This window comes from Austrofundulus limnaeus, unplaced genomic scaffold (genome assembly GCF_001266775.1).
Source record: "Austrofundulus limnaeus strain Quisiro unplaced genomic scaffold, Austrofundulus_limnaeus-1.0 Scaffold1505, whole genome shotgun sequence".
Classification (NCBI taxonomy): domain Eukaryota; kingdom Metazoa; phylum Chordata; class Actinopteri; order Cyprinodontiformes; family Rivulidae; genus Austrofundulus; species Austrofundulus limnaeus.
In genome coordinates, this window is record NW_013953907.1 from 16,235 (window position 1) to 36,511 (window position 20,277).

A 20,277-nucleotide genomic window follows, 5' to 3' on the forward strand; every position below is an offset into this window, starting at 1 on the left:
GGACGAACCACATCCAACAGGATTAACTGTGGATGCAAAAGGAAGCTGTTTGAAAGGGATGTTATGGTCTAAATCCAGCTGTTTCAGTTTTATTGCCTAACCCCTGATTTACCTTTTGAAGTCAATTCAGTATGGTTCCCACAGCCAGTCAACCTTATTACACCCCAACATGACTATAACTCAGCCTGTTTTGYAGATACTAAGCTAAGATTTGTAGTGGTAGTAGCTGACAGTTATACCCATCACACACTCTGAGCACTAMWCGATCACATTAGATATTGTAATATTGCATGAGTTTGTGCATAATGTTATTTTCAAGGTTACTGACCAAAACGAAAACACTGCATTTCCTAACAAAAGATGATTTTAGTTTCTTAATCTTATTTCAAATGAAATTCCTAGGCTTTTAATCCTCGTGTGGAAATTTTTTGTAATCCAGATTTAGCAGATAATTAATAAATAAGCTGAATACTGCCTATGTGAGCATTTTCCATTGTTATATTTACCTAATGTCTGTGCTGTTAATGAGTAATTATGTATAAAATGTGGTCACCCTTTTAAAACCCCATTTGAATATAAAACTCAATGTGCTGTTCAGCTCAAGTTTTTATGTTCTGTCGTAAAAGCAGCCTCATATGACATGTTGGTTTCATATTGGTTTGGCTAACTAACCAGAAAACCAATTTGTGACGCTTTGTTGCTGAATTTGTGAGGACTTTTCTTCTGGGGTGTTTCACATAAAACAGTTTCACACCTAATACATGCTGAATCACAACTTCAGACCTCAGCACAGAAATGAAACATGACCAGACGAGACAGAAGGAGGAAGCTATGAGTCACCCTGAGTCTTCACCACACCACAGAGCAGCAACATATACRCACATCATTTTCTAAAGCAACTGTGCAGGAAATTAAAGCCGGTACGCAGGTGCAAAAGTGCACTGAAGTGTTTGACTCATGTTCCGTTAAGCTGCTTATAGGAACAAGTGATTCAGTTGTTTTTATTTATGCACAAAGTGGTAGTTGAAATGACAAAGAAATCAGCTGGAAAAAAAACTTTCTTATTGTTGAACAGGTTTAACTATTTTCTGTTTTTCTCTCCATGTAGGCGGAGTTCTCAGACATCAACCTTGTTTCACATTCCAATGGAACCTGCAACGTGGACATGCAGGTTGTCCGGAGCGGCACCAAAGTGGTCAGGTCAGCATCCGCACACGGGCACACAAGCGTTTTTTCTTCTATCCTCATGGGGACTTTGCACTGATTTCCATTCATTTATTTCATACTAACCTAACCTAATAACCAGGCCTGACACTGACCCCTTACCCAAACCTAACCTCACAGGTACCTGACCCAAAACCCAACCTAAACTCAGTTCACCTGTCAGTCCTAAACCAAACCCGTGACCCACGGGCTTTTGTCCCCATAAAAAACAGTGGGTTCTCAGCAGGCTGTGTGTACCTGGAAAATGGTCAAAAACACACACCTGTACACTCAAACACATTGAGATTTTCTTTTGTTGGTGAGTAAACGGCATCTGAACTCCAAAGCCAATCCGCATTTTCTAACCCTAATGTTTGGTTTTGACTTGTGCCACCAGTTTCTAATGTTTTCTTTATGAAAAACAACASAAAAATTATGTAAACTAATTGACAGAACAATCTTTTAAACGCAACTTGTAGTCTGCTCAAAGATGTTCCAACTATAAAAAGTTACAGCGGATCTTTCTTTTTCTTTCTCTTTTTCTTCTAAAATAACAAACTAATACTTCTTAAACACTGGAGCAATAAATGTTCATTTTCACTTCTTTTTTTCAGGAAACAATAAGTTGATTGATTGATTGATTTGATTGATAGATACGTTATTGATCCCTGGGGGAAATTTAAGGCATCCAGCAACTGTACATTTACAGATAACAAAAATAAAAACTAAAATATGCTTAAAAATGAACAGACACATATGTATTTATGTAGAGAGATAAAAACTGTTTTAAATTGTTCAGAATCACATGATTTTATTTATTTATTTATTATTTTTTACTGTACTGAGATGAGTTGAAAAGCCTAATTGCCTGAGGGACAAAWRACTTCCTGAAGTGGAAGTTGAAGTGCAGACAAACATCATTTGACCGATTCTTCTGTTTAAGTTAGATGTTTGCTATAGAAATCAAGAAACTTACTWTAGACCCTTATGACCCTTTAGGACATTTGAGTCTAATGAATATTTTAACCTCAGACTCAAAACTCCAGTAAAATGCTGGTTTATTGTGTTTTTAGACCAATTATCGTTCACAAAAAGCTGTTTCCTTTCTTTCAGAACAGAAGATTGTCTGAATTAGATTAGAAAAATCTTTGCTGACCTGTTTACTAAATTCCATATAGCAATAAGTAAACCCAGCCTGGCTCAGTACATTTTCCTGAAAACATGCCCACAGCACACACTGACACACACCGTACCTCTGAATCCAAGTCTGARTTTCAGTCTGACTCAAACCTCAGTGTCCTGACTGGAAACTGGCAGCTAAATAAGACTTCAGCTCCCACAGCTCCACTCAGCTCAGCAACACACAGAGACAGAAGCAGCAGCTCTAGTTTAATCTGCACCTCCGGCCCGTAATTAAACTTCATCAGCGTCGGGTTCCACACATGCTCATAAAAACAAGTTAACTGGGGAATTTGCAAAAGATAATGTGGAGTCATGCAAGTTTCGATTTACAAAGAGTAATTAGCAATCATCCTTCCTGAAAGAGTCATCAGCAGAGCACTTTATTCCTTTAGATCCTCTCAGGTCTCAGGAGTCGTCCGGGTCGTCCCCACGCTCGGGTCTGCTGCGGAGACAATCATTAGGTCTGCAGCGCAAACATAAGTCCTACRTGTCCAACTTCAGGCCGCATTATTCCAGGCCTTGACGTTCCTAACTATCGACATTTGTCACAGTAATTGCATCGTGTTCATCGATTCAAAGTCACAGCAATGATTTGCTAACTGCTCCGAGTCTGCATGTTGCTTAGTAACCTCCATCGTGGCTCCGGGCATGTCACTACAAGTTTCCTGTCTTTTCTTGTCCTCAATTCTTTCACTTTTTGTCTGTTTCTGGTAATACTATAAAAATAGGCTAAGTATAAATGTACTGTCAAACTGATTTTTATGTTGTTGTTGTTGTTGTTGTTTTTATAAAATAATCCTTGTGGGGGGTCAACTAAATGCAGAGGTGCACTAAGTGAGGTAAAAAATAAAAAGCTAAGTAAAAATACTGTAATAGAAAATGACTTTAGGAAAGTAGCAGGGGGTTGCGGAGGACTGATGTGAAATGTTGCAACAGAACAAGTATTATTATCGTTTACCTTTTTAATTTGCATATTTTGTTGCATTGAATCATAAATTTAACACGTGCAGTTGATTTTAAATGTGTTTTTATATTAAGTAAAATGAAATAAAAAATGTTGGCAGTTCTGTTTCGTGGGTTGAATAACCCTGCTCCAAAAACCGAAGTGTTGAATTTATTTAACTCACAACAAACTAATTCAGCACTCGTCAGTAAATAAATGTAAGTCAGTGTACACATTTTCTTTAAAGAATGTGTAAATTGCTCAACTTGGTTTAGTGAACTAGTTCACATAACTTTAAGTAAATTCAATACTTTGTTTTTTAAGCGCCTAAACAACTCCTTTTTTGATGAGTTCTAGTCATATTTAAAATTGTAGTGTGTAATGTTAATAAGACAAAGTATCATTTTTATGTACTGAATGTAATAAAATAAAAGTAAACGTTACGATAAAATATTTTTATAAAATTACAGRTCACTTGACTGAAGWACTGAAACAAAGTAAATGTATTTTGCTACTATACACCTCTGCCCACATGCAGTCTGCACAGTTTGACCTCAGTTGGACTCTTGCTGATTCGGTCTCAGCAGTAGATTTGGAGCATTTGCTAATCTCGTTGTGCATGTATGCGTGGTTAACTTCCATCTGCTCAGCCAGGTCAAATTACACAAACAGTCACTGAAAGGACTTAACATATCAGATAACTGCCTTTTCAGTTAGGTCTTTATGTTCCGTTTGTTCCAAAAAATAATCTTGGATTTATTCACCATTTCATCTAATGAAAACAAATCTGTGTCCTTGAAATTCTGTCATATTTTTTTAGCATTTTCTTAGAAAGCACTGCCAAGAATAGTGAGTAAAATTGCAATTTATTCAGTACAAAGAAATACCATTTTACTTTGGTGAGTATATGCCATCTGCAAAAGTTTATTTGCGGAATCATTTAAACTAATAAAATATTTATTTGTCACGACATACTGTATATTGACATGTATGTAGAATTTATTTATGTACTTTAAAGCTAGGATGAGCTCAAACAATAATTTAATCTCAACATCTTCACCAGTTATTTCTCAAATCATCATGGAGAAATGTGTTGAAATAAAAAAATAGTTTTTACAGTGTATCTTTTTTTTTCTGCGAGCAGCACATTTTTTATTGTCAGTGTCATTTCTCACCTCTGTCTACTTTTCTGCTTCCCCACACGTTTCCTCACTGTCGCACACACGCCGAGACAACGGGGGGGGAAACCACACAAGTCGTGATCGATCACCATCAACGTTTCACTGAGTTGAACTKCAGCAAATAATGTTTTGACCTCAACCCGTTGCTCTGAAATGGCTTTTCCTGCTCYGTTGCTGTTGTTTTTACAGTTATTACTGAGCGCAGTCATGTGAAATGATGGACTGAAGCAGTGAAAGCACAATTGCAACCATTTGTCATTTAATATTTTCATTTTCTTTTAACGATGCAGCTGCTGATGCATCCCTTGTTCCTGCTCAAATGTTGATTCCGCTGCAGTTCTGTGTTGTTTTCTGTGAGCTTGAACGTTCGGCTGCAGTCTGTCACCTCAGTGTCACCAGCAGCTTGGTTCCACCTTCCAGGGACGGACGGGGTTACCTAACAGGACAAAACGTGTGGGAGGGTTGCAGAWCTTCCTGCTCTCACATTTACCTCCAACCACAGACAAAACACAGAATGAACCAACTGGTCTCATACTGTGTAATTACAAATCCAGAATTATAGATGTCACATCAAATCATTTAACTTGTAATTATCAAGAAAGGGGTTTGGAATCTATTAACTATGCACTTTTAGGAATGCAGGTTTTTATTTGCATTAATTAGGTGATCGTATAATTTGCAGTGGTTATCAATTACTGTTAGGCCACAAAAAGAACAGGTTTTAGTCATTTTTAGGACAATAATGTGAGCAGARGTTTGGTAGAGTCAGTTTTCATGTGAGACGTGTAAAAACCTCTAAGTATGTTTTGCTTTATTTCAAATTTCATCTTCTTTGTTTTATGTTCCAGGTCCTTCAAGCCTGACTTTGTCTTGGTTCGCCAGCACGCCTTCAGCATGGCCCAAAACGAGGACTTTAGGAACCTGATCATCGGGCTTCAGTACGCAGGCGTCCCCTCCGTCAACTCTCTGGACTCCATCTACAACCTCTGCGACAAACCCTGGGCTGTGAGTCCTGTTCGCAGAACAAATACGAACCTGAGTTTTAAACCAGGTTTTATGTCTTTCTCTTTGAATTTTCAGGGATGTGAGTTTAAGTTGGAGCTTTTTTTACTCCCATGAAAATCTGCTGCCGTGACGCGCTGTAAATCCTGTTCTGTTTTGRAGTCCCTTCAACTTTGTTGCTTTTCTTTTCTTCTCCTGCTTTGCAGTTTTCTCAGCTGATCAATTATCAGAAGCGGCTGGGCGCGGACAAATTCCCCCTCATCAATCAGACGTTCTACCCCAACTACAGGGACATGGTACAGTTCTTCTATCTTTATTGCACACCGCGTGCTGTCAATCAGCCTGCAGCAAACTCACACCTCCAAAAACATTTTTATATGATACTGTATAAACTTTAATTTGTTGCTAAATTGCTCTAATCTTTGAATAGTTAAAGTTGTTTTATAAACTGGGCATGTCAAAACAACTGCTACAGACTCACAGCTAAAAAACAGACATTTAATTACTGTAGTCCCTAAATTAGCAACTAATTTAATTCATTTTCTTTTGGTAAAACAAAAACTAAATCATAGCACAGAGGCGAGGCACTGAAGTGCTTTTTCATTTAGAAATGGGCCAAAATGATTTGTTTCAAATGGTCTTTAAAAGTGGAACCTGTACGAAAATAAATCAGCCTTTAGGTAACATTATTATATACAAATAAATTCCTTTTTCAGTTTTTGTCCAATTTTTGTTTGGACTTTTGTTGTGTTTTCATTTTAGTCACTGAATCAACAAAGCAAACATGACACGTTGTTCTGTTTATACTTTTATATACAATTGGATTTTTTTGGTACATGGAGATAGAAAACTTTGTGACAGAAACAGAGACATAAATACAAATCCAAACATTTTTCAGTACAAAACAATTAAATTGTTTAACACTTCACTAGAGTCATAAATCGTAATGCATTTTTATCTTGTAAAATGGCACTGTGATGCAAATTTTCACTTTAAACATACATTTAAGTGATGTTGACCTACAGTAAAATAAGTAATAATGCATTTTAACTTGTGGACCTTAGTGAAGTAATTGAACAATAAGACTTTTTAAGAAACAAGTCTTTACACTGATCATCATTCGTTATATATCTGCATTACTCACAAGAAGAATTCACCTCCTGTCTCAAGGAGTTAAAAAGAAAGAAACCTTGCCCCGTTATATCATTTCCTCTAAGGAGGAAAGGCATGTCTTTCCTAAAAAAAAGTGCTGTTGTTTAAGCGCTAGATTAGATTTTTGGCACAAGAAACAGGACAGAGTTCAACCAAGGGCACTAAGATCACAAAAACCACAACATAACAGTCACTAATAAGAGAAGATCAGGTTAGCCGCGTAAATGTTAATTTTATTTGAAAAACAATATTTACAAACTCAAGATTCTGAGATAAAACTGGCAATAATTAGATGTGCAAGAACTAGGGTGATGTAGCATTTCTGTGTGGCATTGGGGGAAAATGAATCCTTTTAAAATATTTGACATTGCTTTTCTCTATGTGTACAGCTGATTGCAAAAGTTTAAAGAACTTCAAAGGGATCGCATCTTATCAAGAGTTTTAAAAGCCCAATCAGGATTCATGCAGTAACTCAAATCTTTTTTTATATAGAGTTCTGCAGAATTGATGTTCATTTTAATACCTTACCTGTTGGAGAAATGATGTTTTAGTCTGACCTGATTGACAAGCTAATGGCTAGTCTGATCAAGGCTAAGACGAAACTGGATTGCTGCCGTCTTTAAACAGATTAATTCTTTTAAAAAAAGGCCCAAGTGGTTTTTGAATAATTAAGTTGGCAGCAAACCTTTATTGTTTTGGCCCTGCTCCAAATAGTCATTTGTTTTTTCAGTTTAAACCAAAACTCAAGAGACTATCTACAACAGGTAAGATATTAGCTGTTCATTACCTGAACCTCTTTTTWAAAAAATCTAAACAGAAAAACCAACAGACTATCCTCTTTTCTTTTGTCTAAATTTGAAAAATAAATAACTTTTCATTGTTGCATTGAGATAGTGTTGTAAATTTAGTGCCTAAAAACTTGCACACAGTGCTGTCAAGTATTTATATTCTCATTTAGTAATTATGAATCAAATCAAATGAACAAAACACCAGTGTGTGTTTCCAGGCGATGTGCTGGAATCGTGGTGCCATGAGGTGCACACAGTTTTAAACAGCAACTGAACAACGTTCTTGTGCCTATTTCACTACATTCACAAATCAAATCAATATATAACCTATTACACCTTAGAAAGAAGCAGTTTTAGGATCTTCCACATTTGTTAAAGAAATRTATTTATCATGATGCAAACATTCAATCAGGTGTGAATGGTTTGCTGTAGATGTTCTGCTGCTATTCTTATTCTGTAATGGGGAATGTGTACAGCTGTGAAAATGAGTCAGGAACGCTCGAAAGCCCTGCAGTTTATATTCCTTCGTTACACCTGAACTTTACTAACAAAGTAGTGTCAGGTTTCCCCCTGCAGTTTAAAACAAACTGTCTCCTAATGTATGTTTTTGTCCAATTTATTCCTCTGCTTCCTTACAACGCTAAAAGACAGATGTGTCAGATTTACAGATCACGGGTCGCTCATGTCCAATAATTCCTTCTCGGGTGGAGGCCCGCCCCAGTACCAGCTACAGCTCATGTCCGATCGGCGGATGCAGGCGTACTGTCGAGCCTGCTCCCCGTTTAGACTGTTATCCAGCAGCCAGTCTGTCCACAAGCACTCGTTCTCTCCTGTAGACGCGCACGGCACTGTGTAACACGTGTTGATCTGACAAGAGAGCACAAACCCAGTCATCTTTCAAAAAAAAATCTTGTTTACTTAACTGATCTGTTCTGAATAGGAATTTAGATCTGGATTGAATAAACACAGGAAAAGCTGGGAGAAAGGGGTGTAGAACTGGAACTGTTAAAGGTGCTTCTTTTAAACAAAAATCATGGACACACCTTCAAGACAAAGAAGTCTGTAAAAATAAATCGATGTACTCACTCTACATTCACAGCCCATCTGGTATCTGTAGTTCAGGTTCTTTCTTTGTGACAGAGATAAGTTGTCCCACGACTCCACCAGGTCACACTGACCAATAGAAATCCGCCCGTCACTCCACATGCTTCCTTATAAGGTACATAACACAACCACATCTTTATTTCATTTTTATTCCAACAAGTGGCCGAAAATTCCACTTAAATGGACTGCAGGTATTATTTGAGTTGTATTAGAATCAGATTGTGCAACATGACGCTGCATGTCCTGATGCATCTCAGTAATCCAGGTAAAAAATCAAAAGGAAAAAAAAATGTATAGGTCTTCTGGACGGGTTCTTCTTTAATGAAACGTTTCGTCTCTCTTCCAAGAGACTTCTTCAGTCTGAGAGTTTCAGGCAAAATTCAGGCTTTTAAGTCCTGCCTCCAGGTGACTGATTTTAACCCAGGTGTCGTCAACATATCTGAACCAATGGCTCGGTGGCATTGGTTCAGATATGTTGACGACACCTGGGTTAAAATCAGTCACCTGGAGGCAGGACTCAAAAGCCTGAATTTTGCCTGAAACTCTTAGACTGAAGAAGTCTCTTGGAAGAGAGACGAAACGTTTCATTAAAGAAGAACCCGTCCAGAGGACCTATACAATTTTTTTTCCTTATGACGCTGCATGTTCCGACYACTTTTTAAGTAAATATTGCAACATACCTAAAAAATCGGATTTAGTCGCATGTCGAGGCTGTTTTCTGCTAAATTAGGTGAAACAGGTATTAAAGCCACTCTCATCTTAACGTGACTGAAAGTAATTTCCCCCCAGAATATAAATGCAAGAAAATCCCGGCAAGTCTCACTTTTCTGCATTCTTCTGCTAAAACAGTTTAACCCATTGCATTATTTTTCTTTTCAAAGTGTAATTTAAAAAAATAAAAGCTGCTGCAGTACCTGAGAGCAGATAACCTGCTTTATTGTTGGAGTCCAGTTTGACTCCACACAGAGAGGAGAAGACCGGCGTGTACACATACTGGATATCCTTGGCTCGGTCAAAACCTTTAAACATCTGGAGACAGAGGCATTTCGGATGTGGTTTGTTTGCTTAATATGATGTTAATCTGATGCAACGTGTGAAACGACAGTGTAAGACAGGATAAATGGACTTCTAGCATTAAAGGTTTCATTTTAGCTCACACCTTAAATGGATCCATGATTAGTTGTAACATTAGACTTTATTTAATAAACATATTTTAACTGTAAAATAAAGACTACAAAAATACTGTAGGATGTTCAGTTTTTATCATTTTTAAACTAAACATTTAAAAATATTTTAACACAGACAGGGCCACTTTATTTACACGCAAAGCATTCTGGGTAAATAAGGATGTGGATAGGTCCTCGGTGTGAGCGAGCTATATCCACCCTGAAGGTTAATCTTGGACAATATCTGATGATCGACTCTTTTAAATGAAACCAGAGAGCGTTAAGGTAGAAATGACTCAGCCTGTAACTGAAAATATAGATGGAGGACAACAGAGCTGCTTCATGGAAGAAGAACTTCAGCTTAGCCTGTTAGATTTAGCATTAGCCCCAATGCTATAACCACATATATGTATTAGCTCAGCATCATTATGTGTAAATAAAATGGCTCCATTTGTGTTAAAATATATTTTTAAAAATCTACTAAACGAAACATCCTAAATCTTTATTTTACAGTTAAAATATATGTTTATCAAAAAAGTATAATGTTACAACTAATCAGGGATCCCTTTAAGATTATTCAATGTTACCAATAATCCTAACATGCATGTTTTTGGTCTGTGGGAAGAAATCAAAGTACCTGAAGAAAACCCACCCATGCACGGGGAGAACATAATGAATAGGGCAGAGGCCAGGAAATGATCCTGAGCTCTAACCTCTGCACCTCCATGCTATCCACCCTGTTCCATATTCATTATTAAATCCATAACGTCAAGTGAAGTTGGACGTTTACAGACTGAAAACAAGCTATTTGCAGGGTTTTTTTTCTTGCCTTTGACAATTTGAAGGCAAGGGAAGAAAAAAGAGGCACAAGAGGTTGAGAATATTAAATAAGAGAGTCTGTATTTCAGCTCTGTGCCTTTCGGCGTGTAGGAAATCTAAACTGCCTGTTTGAGGCATCGTGCATATATTGTTTACTCCTCTTTGTGCATAATGTGCAATCAAGCCATGGCTAAACCCTGCAGCTCACACAGTAAAAATGATACGCTCCTGCACCAACAGCTGCTGCTATTGCCAGAACCCACCTTGATCATTTTGATTTCGTACTGGATCATCTTCATGTAAGGCGAGGAGCTGTTGTTAGGCGACACAATCTTCTCTCCAGAGATCTTTGCCCTTATCACTGTTAGGGAAAAGGAAGATAGGGTAAAGTGAATTAAATGGACAAATAAATGTGGSAGGTGAAACAAGAGGATGATGCCGCAGATGTACCAGAAGGAAAAAAAATATCCTGGATGATATAGATTCATCRCTACTGTTTCTAGCTCTCTCTTCTTTTCTATCACTTTGTTTGTCACTCCTCTTCCTCCTCACACAGACAGTGTCGCAGCCTCTCAGTAGTAATACAGGATGTGTCATTCTTTTCTTCTGGGAGGAAATTCAAAACCCTCATGGAATAACAAGTGGCTCTGGTTGCTCTCTCCAAACTAACTCAGCACACACAATTACACTTTGATTATGTTTTATGCTTCATGCAGCCTTTAAATCATCACACAGTTCAAATTCAGCCAAATTAAACCTTAATAATGTTTTAGCTACGATCTTTTTTTCCCCATCTGCTCTCTGGACGTTTGCATAACTCTGTTTTTCTGTTGTAAGCTCCTCCCACCAGCAAATATCCAATCATAGCTTAATGACAGCATTTAGACACAGCAATGAAACAGCTGTGTTTTCCTGCATCTGATGTTTTTGTTGTTGTGTTTACACGCATGATAAAAAGGTCAGTATTAGCATGATGCTGACTGTCTGCATGCGTAAAACAAACATGTTTTCTGCAGTGTGTTTTTCCTGAAACACCTTGACTCATTTAATTTGAACTTTTATGTTTAAATTAGAAACTCCACGATATTAGAATAACATGCAAATTGGGAGGTTCTTGTTAAATATGGCAATCGGCTGCAATAAACTCACGTTTTCCTCACACCACTTTCTAATCCTTAGCCATAATTTTCCCAACACTGTGTTTTAGCAGCTTAGTTGCAATCATTTAAAACATATCCAACTGCCAAATATAAAAAATTACTGGTCTGCAGCGTGACAATGCATGGCCCTTAGAATACATTTGTCTGTGATTTATTTCCGTACATGAAATCCTTTAAACAATGATAAAAAAGCACATTATTAAAACAATAAATTTTATATCCATTCCACAACCCTTGGCTAATGGTTAAAGAGTTAAAAGTACAATATATAATGTTTTGTCTTTTCATAGAGCTAAACCCATACTATATTTTACTTATACTGGGATTTTGAATAATTTTTTGTAGTTATTGGATTTTGTCGCAGCAACTGTGGGCTCATTTGTCACTATGACAGTCCCACTTCCAAGTCTGTATTCTTTTTTATTTATTTATTTTTTTGCTTCTACAAGTCTTTRTAATTACTACAATTATTCTATATCATTTCTACAAGGTAAGTACACTGCATTTTGTAGTTCCAGTCATTTGGCTTTACTGTAATGTTGTATAAGTTTCTATATTTATTGTCAATTTAGCAGTATCCTGATTACATAAACTTGATATYTATATTTCCCTTAAACCTTTATAGTATATAGATTCATGCATATTTTCTCAGCATAAGAAACAGAGAAAGCCTCCACCGTATGCAAATGTCTGAGATTAGTAAACTGAAGGGGGGACATCAAAGAATCACAAGTGGGTCACGTAAAACCATGAAGGACAAAAAAGAAAGTATGAGAGAGTGGGAGACAGGCAGAGTGAACCTCACACACAGCTTAGCAAACCACCCACTTAGTTTTTCTTTTGGGTCATCACATAAAACTACACCGAGGTTTTTGTGTGCTGGTAGGAGGAGGAGCTCAGCCTGTTCTGTGAAATTAGAGAAACTGAGGCTTTTTGTTTGTTTGTTCAACGCCACATTAGATGGAAAAGTGAACAAATGCCTGAGAGTTTAATCTGAGTGTTAAATTTGAGTGTATTGCATTACCAACAATACCAATGGTAGGGGTAGGGGTGTTGCCTTTGTACAAAATGTTAAGTAGCTCCTCTCTTTACATTTATCCTTTTAATGCACAACTCAGGTTTTTAGCAATGCATTTTTAACAGACTTGGATTTTTCTTTATGTTCTACAATACCTGTAGTAATAAATAAATAAATAAATAAATAAATAAATAAATAAATAAATAAATAAACAAGCAGTTAAATTTATGTTTTATAACAGATGATATGCCTTTTAATTTGAAATGTCAAATTACACCTAAACTGACTGCTGAACTCCTACAAACCCTGTTTCTTTGTGTGTCATAAAAACAACTGAAAACACATTATTATTTTAATTTTATCTTAAATTAACTCTTAAACTAGTTTACAAAATATTTTCACAACTTACATTGTAAATAATACTTAAAAGTGGTATCAACATGGTCAACTTCTAGTTTATGCTGATGATACCTTAATTTACTTTTCTGGAAAATTTCTTGAAAGTAATTAGTGGATAAAGTTACATGATCATTTGGAAACATAAATGGCCTGAATGATCAGTTTTTGACTGCACAAAACCAAGATTAATGCTTTTAATTACAAAAGTCTCCAAGTCTGTCCAAAATCTGGGTTCCATTCATAGTTTGTTGAATCTTGGAGTCATTTTTGATCCAGCGTCCAAATCATTCTCTGAAATACACTGATACAGCACTGATAAGTAATTCAAGTAAAAATCATATTTAATCTGTGTTGAAATCAAATCTCATTTCACTATAAGATCTCAAAGGAATTCTTCACTCTGTGAGAACACTTTCCTCTCAGGATATAGTATAGAACTGGTGGTTCCTTAAATGTACAAGACTAAAAAAAGAAGCCATTTGGAGCACTAGCATTTTAAAATAACATTTAAAAAACAATTGAGTTAACATTTTATTTCCAAAGCAACTTAATAAGAATCAAAATCTTTGTTTTTTGAGGTAGTTTCCTGACTATTTGAAAATGTCTGCCAAMTTTTACTTTTGTTGTGTGAAATATACAACCTTCTAATGGTATTTTTACCACTGAGCTTCACCCCTCTGTAACCAGGTGTAGAAGCTTGTTTTGTTTGGTAGTGCCAACACAGTTTCAACAGGTTACAAGCCCAACACTCTGTGTGGTGTTGTGAAGTGGTGCTCAATTAACACAATTTGTTCTGAGCATATCACATCAGCACTGATTACACAGCTAAATAAACAGGCAGCTCATAAATGTTATGCTGCACCAGTCACGACTCTCATGCTGTATCGTCACTCTTGTTATTCAGAGCATCCCTTGGATCTGGACGTTGTGGATTTTAAACACATTGGTGTGCATTTATACATTGATTCAGTGCCTGTAGAACATGTTTGCGATGTCCCTTGCTAAAACGGTTCTCTTGGCCCAGAATTACAGGACTAGATATCCAACTTCTAAACATTTTTAACCTTCCCAAACGAGGTTAGCCATTTCTGTTGCTGCAGCTGTGTTGTGCACTCAAAGACGAAGCGCACCTGCAGAGTCTAAGTGCCCGTTCATCCGCCGCGAAGCTCCATAACCAAAGAGAAATATTGCAAACTTGTACCATGAGAACTAATGTTGTAAGTAACTCCCCCCCTCCCAGATGAATCGGCACCCTTGTCATGCTCACAAAGCTGGACTGTCAGTGGGCTTTCACACTGATATTGTTAGTATGCAGACCATCAGACTGAGCCTATAGACATGGAAATTAGGTGGGGAGTGAGAGGGTAAGAAAAGAGAGAGATGGAGTAGGCTGTGTTGGCATGGACTGGCCCTCATCCAACAAACACACACACACACACACACACAATGTCAAATGCACAAATCCTAAGCAGGGAATCATCCAAGGTTTGTGCACACATGGGGATATTACTCAGATATACAGCTTTATTCACAGAAGTCATTGACTCTGACAGCACTGTCAGGTCAACTTCAGGCCACCACCAGCCTGGACGCTGAAAAACAACCGGGACAGCGTAACCACAGACACCAACGAGAGACGGATTTTCTTTGAAATACCTAAACTAACAAAATGGAGACTTTGGTATTCATGGTCCTAGAAAGACTAAGAGAGTTGTGTTCTACTTGAAAAGGGATGAACTGGTTATTCAGAGGTGGATTCCTTCATTTCAAACCAAAACAAATAAAATCCTCCAAGCTGGCACGCAGAYATAAAAGATCCTGAGATCAAATCGACCCGTCCAGGATGTTTGTTGTYGCTCAGGGTTGRAACAAAAACTAGCTGAAAACTTTGATGCAGTTTACAGTTTGTTAATGCAAAAAAATCTTATTACAAAATCACAGTAATGTATTATTAGTTTAATTCTTCTGATCACATCCCATCTAACAAAAAATTACAAAACTATGATAGTGTCAAAAAGTTAAAGACTAACTTGAGCTACAAGAATTAAATCCCCAATCAACTTATTGTAGGTTTAAGGATGCCGGATTATTTATTATATGCTTTTTTTAAGAATTTATTTTTGACAACTACTCTTTTCAAAGAGATCTTTTCTGATGAGGTGAACAAATTTATTAACTGAAGGCCCTGATGTGTTAATTTTGTCCTACATCCTTGCTACATATTTTAAAATCTTGTGAAACAAATATTTAGTCACATTTTAACTAAAATGTCTGTGATTTTTTTTATAAATGTATAAATTTAACTAAAAATTAATTTTACAAGAGTAATAAAAATGGTCTAAAATTAGAATTAGTATTATTGTTGTTTAGTTTTTAGTTATTCTTTTTTGTAGATATGGGAAAGGGTATATTGAGTTATATAGATTCAATGATTTGACAAGTCTGGAATAAATAATTAAATCAAATCAAATCAGTTAAGTTTGTTATTAAAAGACAGCACTGGTTCATCCCTTGAGTTTAGATATTTGTTCAAAGATTGAAAGTGAACCGATGTGTTTTAACAACCCCCCCAAAGGTAGCAGGAAACTCTTCTACAAATGAATTTGTAACTAAATGTAAACAGTGAAACGTAATGCTGTCACCTGGGAAGGCTTACAATTAGAGTTACATCCAGGGTTTTCTTCTCTCTTTTTTTTTAAATGCAACTGTCACTTGCAATTTTACAGGCCTTTCCATTGCAGAAAGTCAACCTTTCAATCTGCAATTGCTCTCCTACAAACAGACCCAAACCTCACAGGTTTTTAGATTTACCACAACCTCGTGTTCATTCTTGTTCAAGTCCAAAATAATTAGAAATTTTGCTGCACAGAGTATCTCCAAGTTAGTGAAAAGAAATGTAAAACAGCCATTTCCAACACCTAAAAAGCACATTTCTGTCTGTTGTGTGCAAACTAATCAGCATAAAGGGTAATTGCAGTTCATGCGTCATAGTTTATAATCACTTATGGGGTGATTTGATCAGAGTTGCCTCTAAAGGAAAAGAACAAAGCAATGTGAAGACAAATAGGCTCAGCCTGTGAAGATATAATTATATAAATTTTGTTCTAGTGGTTTACATTGATCAATGTTTGGCTGAGTTGTTTGCAAATGTGCTTTACAGCTTTATAAGACTATTTTAAAAAAGTATTTTAGTTTTGAATGCTGGAGACAAAGTAACCCCAGAGTAATAAAATGACAAAACTCTGGTGTCATCTAGTTTGTTTTGTTTCATAATGTTACACAACCAGATGGGACATTTGATAATAAAGTTTACCACAAAATACCAACTGAAGGTTATAATTCTTAAACAGCTGAGATCAAATTAGCTCTTCCTTTCTAGATTACCCCTTCTTCGCAAACACACCTATTTAAAACCATGTCCATTTGCAGGATCCTCATCTCAGTGATGAGTGGCACTTGTTTTTTGTTCACACATAGATCTCATGTGTAAAATACCATCACAAAAACATTGTCCCACAGACCCTCAGTGCTTTCTGTTGACCCAGATTTTCCTTGTCTTTAGACTTAGTGCTTATAAAAACAGCTTTCTTACTCCATTTCACGCAGACAAGACACATTTTAAAAGCACTTCCAGAAGAGCTTACCCTCTGACCTTAAAACAAGACTGAGAAAAAGCTATTTCTTTCCTCTTTCCTTCCCTTGCACCCCTGCTGGAGTGTAACCTTTGACAGAAGCACATACTCCAGCTTTCTACAGTCCAGAGCCAAGTACTCAGAGTCAAAGCAGAGTGTTGGTTTTGGCTTATGCTTAGACAAAAAAAAAAAAATGGTGGAGAGGGGAGGACTGGACAGAGAGACAGGCAGAGAGAATGTAGGCTGTGTTTATGCCTGAGCAAGGGTTGTTTGTGTGATAAGAAAATGCTCAATTATCACACCTGACTTTTGAAACAGTGTTGGCATACAGATCATATTAGATTTTTTTCCCCCAAAAAAAGTATTTATAAATCAGTAAGTTTGCCATTAGGGTTGTATTTCACAAAGAACCCTAAAAAAATCAGAAAAACAACACATACTTTTTCTGCTGCCTGAATGGTTGAGCTGGACTTGGTTTAACTGTATGGATTTGGTCTTTAACCCTCCACTGATCAAATTAAGTCAATCAATAAGAGAAACGATTAGTTCATCAACAAAGACAGAAGCAAATTCCTGCCACTTTGAAAGAATCAATTTGCTATTATTCAGACCTGCAGCTTATATAATTCCCACCATTTTAATATTACTGTAAAAAGTGAATGGCATCTCTGGACACTAACTCACCAATCTCAGCGCTGCAGAAGAGCTGCTGTGGGTGTGCTGGGTGGCAGGTGCATCCCTCCACAGCTTCCTCCATGCCTGCTCCAAGCAAAAGGAGCATCCACAGCCCCAGATGCACGCTCCGCTCCTGGGACACGGCCATGGTGGCTCAGGCTACCGCTGACGGCCTCGCCACTCGATGGGCACTCTGCAGCCTCTTCTCGTCCCGTCGAGTTTAAAGGAAGGCCGCTCGGGTCGACTGGCGGAGGAGGGGGGGCGTGTGGCGGATGAGGCGGCGAGGTCGACGCAGAAGGACGAGCTCTCTCTGCAGAGCTGAGAGGCGACTGTGGATGGAAATGTTTTCATAAGTTTAAAGTGCAACTCTGGATTCAAGCTTCAGCAAATAACTCGAGTTGAAGGCTGCCGCCGCCGCTCCCACTGCTGCTCCCTCTTCTTTTCTTTCTTTCTCCTCCTCTCTGCAGACAACACACAGAGAGTCGCACAATAGTTAGATCCCCTCTCACTCTGGCCTTGAATGCTGAGAGGGTCGCACACAGGGAGCCTCTTATGTGCTCAACAATTTAAGGACAGCCTCCTAAAATTCAGGGGGAAAAAGCTGGCATCCTCAGCCTCTTCCTTCGTCCTCCTTTGAAGCCCTTCATCACTTCACCCATGAATCTCTTATTGGTCATAATCACTTTAAAAATAACACACATCTTTTCGAGCTTTGTTTAAAATGATGTTTAGTGTTAGAGTTTTTACAAAAATCAAGTATTTTAAGTGAAACCTTGTTTGTTCGACAAGCACCAGGTCCGGTTTATTGTCTTAAACAAAAACAAACAAAACATTACACACAATAAAACAATACAAATTAAATTAAATGAAAGGCAGCAGAAGAAGACAAAAATTCTTATATCTGCCCCTTTTTTAATTAAAAAAATATTTCAAACAATGATAAACCAAATAATAAAACAAAAATTTCAATTCCTCAATCAGTAACTAATACAAATTAAATAATTTCATATTTCTATGACATTTTTTTCTTTGATTGTTTTCTTAAAGAAGTTCACTGATCCAATACTTTTACATTCATCCTACAGATCATTCCATAGTCTTATATCTTTTACAGAAGTGCATCTGTCCTTCAAGTTGGTTCTGGTTTTCAGTTTAACAAATATTTTAATCCCTTCAAATTATAGCAGCTTTCCCTCTTAACAAAATATGATTGGATGTTTGATGACAACACATTTTTATGAGCTTTATACATAACCTGCAGAATGTTATAATCAAGCAACTCATGAAATTTTAACAACTTTAATTGATGAAACAATATATTAGAAGGGTGACAGTAATGCTTTCTTGTGATAATTCTTATGGCTAATTGTTTTCTTTCTATTACTAAATATCATGTAATTTGTTTGATCTAAATTTAATGATAATTTATTACGTTTAAACCAATTTTGTACTTTTACAAATTCTATTTCCATCATTTCCAACATCTGTTCTATGTTTTTACCCAAGCAAAAAAATGTAGTGTCGTCTGCAAATAAAACACATAAAAACAACCCTGATACATTTACCAAGTCATAGAAGAAACAACTTTGGTCCCAATATAGAACCCTGTGGAACCCCACATACAATATTACAAAGTTCAGATCTTACTTACATCATTGTCATAAAATATCTCAAGATAAGTCATTTTTCCCTCTGAGTGAATTCATTTCTATAAGATCAGCATGATTCATTAATCATTTTATACTTATTTGTTTGTTTTACAGATTACAACACCAAGTTTCCCAGTTGTGGTGAAGATCGGGCACGCTCACTCTGGAATGGGAAAGGTACTGGAACGCTGATTCCTTCTTGGTACAATAATAGCTGCCAGACATACTGAAGTTTAAATGTATAGACAAAGCCAGACCTCAAGGCTCTACCTTTAAAATATTTAGTTCTAAAAGTACGAAATACTGTAATTATTTTTACATAAACTATTTTTCCCTGTGTGTGTTTTTAAGGTTAAAGTGGATAATGTGAGTGACTTCCAGGATATTGCCAGTGTTGTGGCCATCACTCAAACCTACTGTACTACAGAGCCATTTGTAGATGCCAAATATGACATCAGGGTCCAGAAAATTGGCACAGACTATAAAGCTTACATGTAAGTGTGTGTTTGTGTTCATTAAGGTGTTTTGTGGAAGACGTGGTCTACGTGTATGAGCTAATAATTTTGCAGGTTCTCCCACTTTTTTAGGTTAAACCTGTGATATCAGCTTAAAACAAAAGCCATAAGACAATGTATTGATCTGCAGCCCTGTTTATTGACTGCCTCAGCGTTTTCTGAGCCAGCTTCTCCTCAGAATCTCATCAACCACAGTTTGACGTAAATTAACCGTACTGAAAACTCCCAAGGTGAAGGCTTGAGTCTGCACTAATTTAATGCACAATTTCCTCTTCTTCTGCAGGCGAACATCCATCTCTGGTAATTGGAAAAGCAACACTGGATCTGCCATGCTGGAACAAGTAGCCATGACTGACAAGTGAGTGCTGCTTCTGCGTTTGGGATGCTCTAACTGGTGTGGCGAGAAAACTCCCAGCGACGTCACAGTTATTCATGACGAACTCAATCAGGGAATTTATGTGGCTGAAACCAGGTCACATCGGTAAACATGCAGATGTCAGGGATTCAGCTGATATTTATGATGGAATTATGCATCTTTCTGCTTGTACTTTTTAATGATTATCCTTTAGTGTTGATGGAAAAAGATTAAAGTGATTTGATTTTGAATTTTTATGAAAGTGATTTTTATTAAAACAACTGGAAAGCTTTTGGTTTCTGGGTTCCAAATCATATTAGCATGTTTATTATTA

The 20,277-nt window shown here is 37.0% G+C and overlaps 2 protein-coding genes across 2 annotated transcripts in view; one reads left to right on the forward strand and one right to left on the reverse strand.

Annotated features, from left to right (window-relative positions):
* Positions 1–20,277, forward strand: part of LOC106535607 (synapsin-2) — a gene marked incomplete at its 5' end in the record, with an annotated part of 39,852 nt that overhangs the window by 10,378 nt on the left and 9,197 nt on the right. The window contains 6 exon segments of the mRNA XM_014032650.1: positions 1,109–1,200; positions 5,358–5,514; positions 5,718–5,807; positions 19,188–19,250; positions 19,425–19,567; positions 19,872–19,946. Of these exon segments, the coding sequence (XP_013888104.1) occupies positions 1,109–1,200; positions 5,358–5,514; positions 5,718–5,807; positions 19,188–19,250; positions 19,425–19,567; positions 19,872–19,946 (620 nt within the window).
* On the reverse strand, positions 6,307–10,848 carry LOC106535609 (metalloproteinase inhibitor 4; the record flags this gene model as incomplete). Its single annotated transcript, XM_014032652.1, is given in 4 exon segments — positions 6,307–8,318; positions 8,538–8,662; positions 9,470–9,584; positions 10,804–10,848. Coding segments are annotated over 4 exon segments (483 nt in total), but the record flags the coding sequence as incomplete, so codon positions are not given.